This window comes from Humulus lupulus, chromosome 7 (genome assembly GCF_963169125.1).
Source record: "Humulus lupulus chromosome 7, drHumLupu1.1, whole genome shotgun sequence".
Taxonomy (NCBI): Eukaryota; Viridiplantae; Streptophyta; class Magnoliopsida; order Rosales; family Cannabaceae; genus Humulus; species Humulus lupulus.
The window spans coordinates 23,023,967-23,027,854 of NC_084799.1; the positions used below are offsets into that span (position 1 = coordinate 23,023,967).

Below are 3,888 nucleotides of genomic sequence, written 5' to 3' on the forward strand. Positions count from 1 at the left end.
ACTAGAAGTACACTTTGGGATATATTTTGCAAGTTGTTATAAAGATATATCATGGTATTGGATTAGTTTATTATGTAATTAATTAGTCGAAAAGTCAGCACTTGTATATGTCTGTCCTCTTAATTATTTCCTGGATGTGTTTAATGACCTTTTAATCTCCACTTTCCTCTCATGTATCTTTAAATCTATAGGATTCCTTTAAATGTAGAAACCCTAGGTTGAGTAGAGGGAGAGAATAATTGGACAGTTGAGAAGTGGTCCCTCGAGAACCCAGCTAGATAACGTTGCATAGAGTTATAAATGTTGAATGCCCAAAATCTGACAAATTCTAATTTTAGTATTAGGGTTTCTACAATCATCTTTTATGGGAAGGTTACCCCATGATCCATATAAGCACAAATAGTAATTAAAATATAAGCATGCCTGAGATTTTATTGGATTTTCACGGTATTTGATGTTATCAAAAGCCAGAAATTTAGTGGTCCCCTTCTAGGGTTAAGCAAACCCTAAACCTAGTACTACTATTTGTTGACTGTAACAGTTAATTTGTTCTAAAGTGTCTTGTGTATTTGACGCATATATATCTTCTCTCCCCACTTGACAAATCTTTAAGTTTCAGATAAAGATAGAAACAAAATATATTCGATCGCGGAGCAAGAATTAATAAAGTGCTATAATAATTATTAAGTGAAGAATATATATGAACAAGACATCACTGATGATAATTTAATTTAAAAATGAAAGATATACATAGTTGCCCTTATGTTAGATCTAATTAACTTTCCTCTTTTGCTTGATGTATATCACCATATCCTGTCTACTGTACCACTACACAACATACAGAATTTTAATTCTTGACTCGAACAGTTTATTATCAATTGAGACTACTTGTAATATTGTATATACATTATAGTCCTCATTACTTGTCGTATCTTGAAATGGTTCTTAATTAAAGCCATGATATATATAGCTAAGATGAATTGATCGATATTGGAAGTTACTTATGAGATAAACACTACTATATTTTTCCCTTTCTTTGTGAACCGAGTGCTTGGAAATTAAGTGTTCTCACTGTAATGTGTGAAGCTGACCTAAAAGTTTCAAGAAGATACAAATAAACACTGACCGGGGTTAGACATAATATAACATATTGGTTATATTCACTACAGGAAATGTGATCTTCTTCAATTACCACAGCTGTTTTATGTGAAGATAGAGTACTACTACTTCTAACTTCATATATATATATATATGTATATATATCAAAATTTATTCAATTTTGATATGTTGAATTAATTTGAAGTATTAACTATACTTTCCTCAAAATAAAAATGTAATATATCATTGGCCAACTAATTTTCATCTTTCAAAATGTAATCCAGATTTCCATTCATATATATATACTTATATATGTATGAGAGATCATATATTAATTATCATCAAATTCATATCAAAATTTCTTTGAAAATACAAGAGTTTCAAATAGATAATTTAACCACATATTTCTGGGAGATTATATAAGAGAGACAGAGATAGATCAACATATACCTCTAAATTGAATCATCATCTATAAAGGAGTACGAAACATAATAAAACTATATATAATTAGGCATAAATTAAGTATAATTAATTTTCTCTACTTTCAATTGTCATTAATTATAATTAGTTCTTCATAAATGAAAGATACATTTCAGTACACACACATTGACAAACCAAGGATTTAAAGTTAAATCTGGTGTGTGATCGATCAGTATATGTACGAACTAAACCCAAAAAGAAAATCCAAACAAGTACTCTTGGTCAATTCACTATAGTCAAAGACTATATATATAATTCTCCTCCCTAGCTAGCCAGTTAACAAAGAGGGAAAATACAAATTAAGAACCAAAATTAACGAAATTAATAAAAAGTTTGAGTGTACTTGCCTGATAATCAGTGAGAGGGGGATAGAGAAAGATTAGCACAACTGGGCAGCCATATACATACAAATAGATGATGAGAAGCTAATTAATTATATAGTACAAATGACAAATTACATATTGCCATATTGTAATTTCGTTCTATGATGTAAATCACAACACAGATAGATAGTGGTACACTTTCATTCTGCTTCATCAAGATGTGGTCTCATCATAAGAGAGTTATACTGATCACTTCCCTTCTCAATGATCTTAAACTCCATAAGAGTTAATGGTGTACCAGTAGTAGTAGTAGTACCGCAAGTATTTTTGGAGAGAACATGAAGATGATGATGATGGTGATCCTTGTCTTGATCAGCATGATAAGTAGTAGTCGTAGCAGTAGAAGTAGTAGTAGTAGTAGTAGTAGGAAGAGAAGGATGATGAGAAGGGCTAGTAGTAGTAGTAGTAGTGGGATTATTATTCGTAGAAGTAATTTGATTGGCCTTGTCTCTTTCTGCTTCCCTAAACTTGTGTAAATACCTTACTATAACCTCAGCGTAGTTATCAAACCCTAGAGCAGTGAGAGCCCAACAGATGTCGTCCCCATTGACGGTCTTTCGATTCTCCTTGTGACACTTGTCAGAAGCCTCGCCAGTCACAAAACTTATGAACTCAGTTGCACACTCCTGCATTGTTTGTTTCCCTTCCTTTGAGATTTTCGCTGTTGCCGGAAGAATTTGCTTCATTATCCTCCCCACGTTTGCAATTGGTAACATCCGATCTTGATCTGGATCAACCATGATTTTATTTTTCTTTTTTTTTCTTTCTTTTTTTTTTTTAAAAAAAATAAAAATAAAAACTTTATTATATCTATCTATCTACCTTCAATTAATACTATCATCATACATATATATATATATATAAATATATATTATAAAGCTCTCTCTTTCCCTTTTTTCTAACTAGCTAGTTCTCACTAGCTCCTTATTGTAAAAAGAAAAAGAAGAGAAATTAAAACCCTGTAGATGCATTATATGTATGTGTGTATATATATATGATCATGTTCATGCTTATGAGACATGTCATGCGGAAAACGTGGACACAACTTGTAGCCTTAATAGAATGGTCATTATAACTTTTTAATTTCGATGACACTAAAAACAAACATTAATTATTTTTGAGTCTTTAGATAAATACACGTATATATAGTGTATGTAAAACTTTTGGATGAATACACAGTATCTATCTAGGTAAAAATAATATCCCCCACCAATGTTTAGTTTTAAAGTTACAAATATGTTAATTCAAATATGTATCTATTTTTATTATTTTTAATTATTATATAAATTTTAAATAAATAAATAATATCATATAAATAAAATATGTTTAATATAATATACAACATAAATATATTAAAAAATTAGGGCAAAACATTGTCTATAATTTTAGTAAAAACTTATTATTTTTTCTTCTTCAATATATAGTAGAATGAATTACAGTTCTATAAATATATAAATATTTATATCAATGATGTCTACATGACATTTAAACATAACATTGGCATAGACATATATTTATAATAATATAAAAAATAATAATAGAAAAAGTCATAGTATAGAGTAATATACATGCATAACTATTTTTAGTTTCTAATATAACTCGCAATGTCTTTTGGTAAATTAGATAAAAAAAAAAAGACTTCTAATGTATTAAAATTATACATAGATTTTATATTTATGTTTGTTGCTAGTTTTTTTGTTTTAAAAAAAAAGAAGTTTGTTTCTAGTTGAAAGTAAATTATATTATGTTATATGTTTAATATGATATTATTCTAATACGTGAAGTTTAAGTTTAATTAAATTTTATTTAAGTTATAAAACACATAGTTTTATTATTTTTAAATAATTGTCATTGCAAAATATCTCAAAAATATCTTATTTTCATTTGTTTAATTAATTAATTATTTAATTTGATTTAAGTTTAAATC

General features: G+C 28.1%; 1 protein-coding gene across 1 annotated transcript; it reads right to left on the reverse strand.

Annotated features, from left to right (window-relative positions):
* Positions 1–2,101: 2,101 nt before the first annotated feature.
* On the reverse strand, positions 2,102–2,701 carry LOC133791492 (nuclear transcription factor Y subunit B-4-like). Its single transcript, XM_062229418.1, has one exon. It carries the CDS (start codon positions 2,699–2,701, stop codon positions 2,102–2,104), a length of 600 nt encoding a protein of 199 aa, XP_062085402.1.
* Between the last annotated feature and the right edge of the window lie 1,187 nt (positions 2,702–3,888).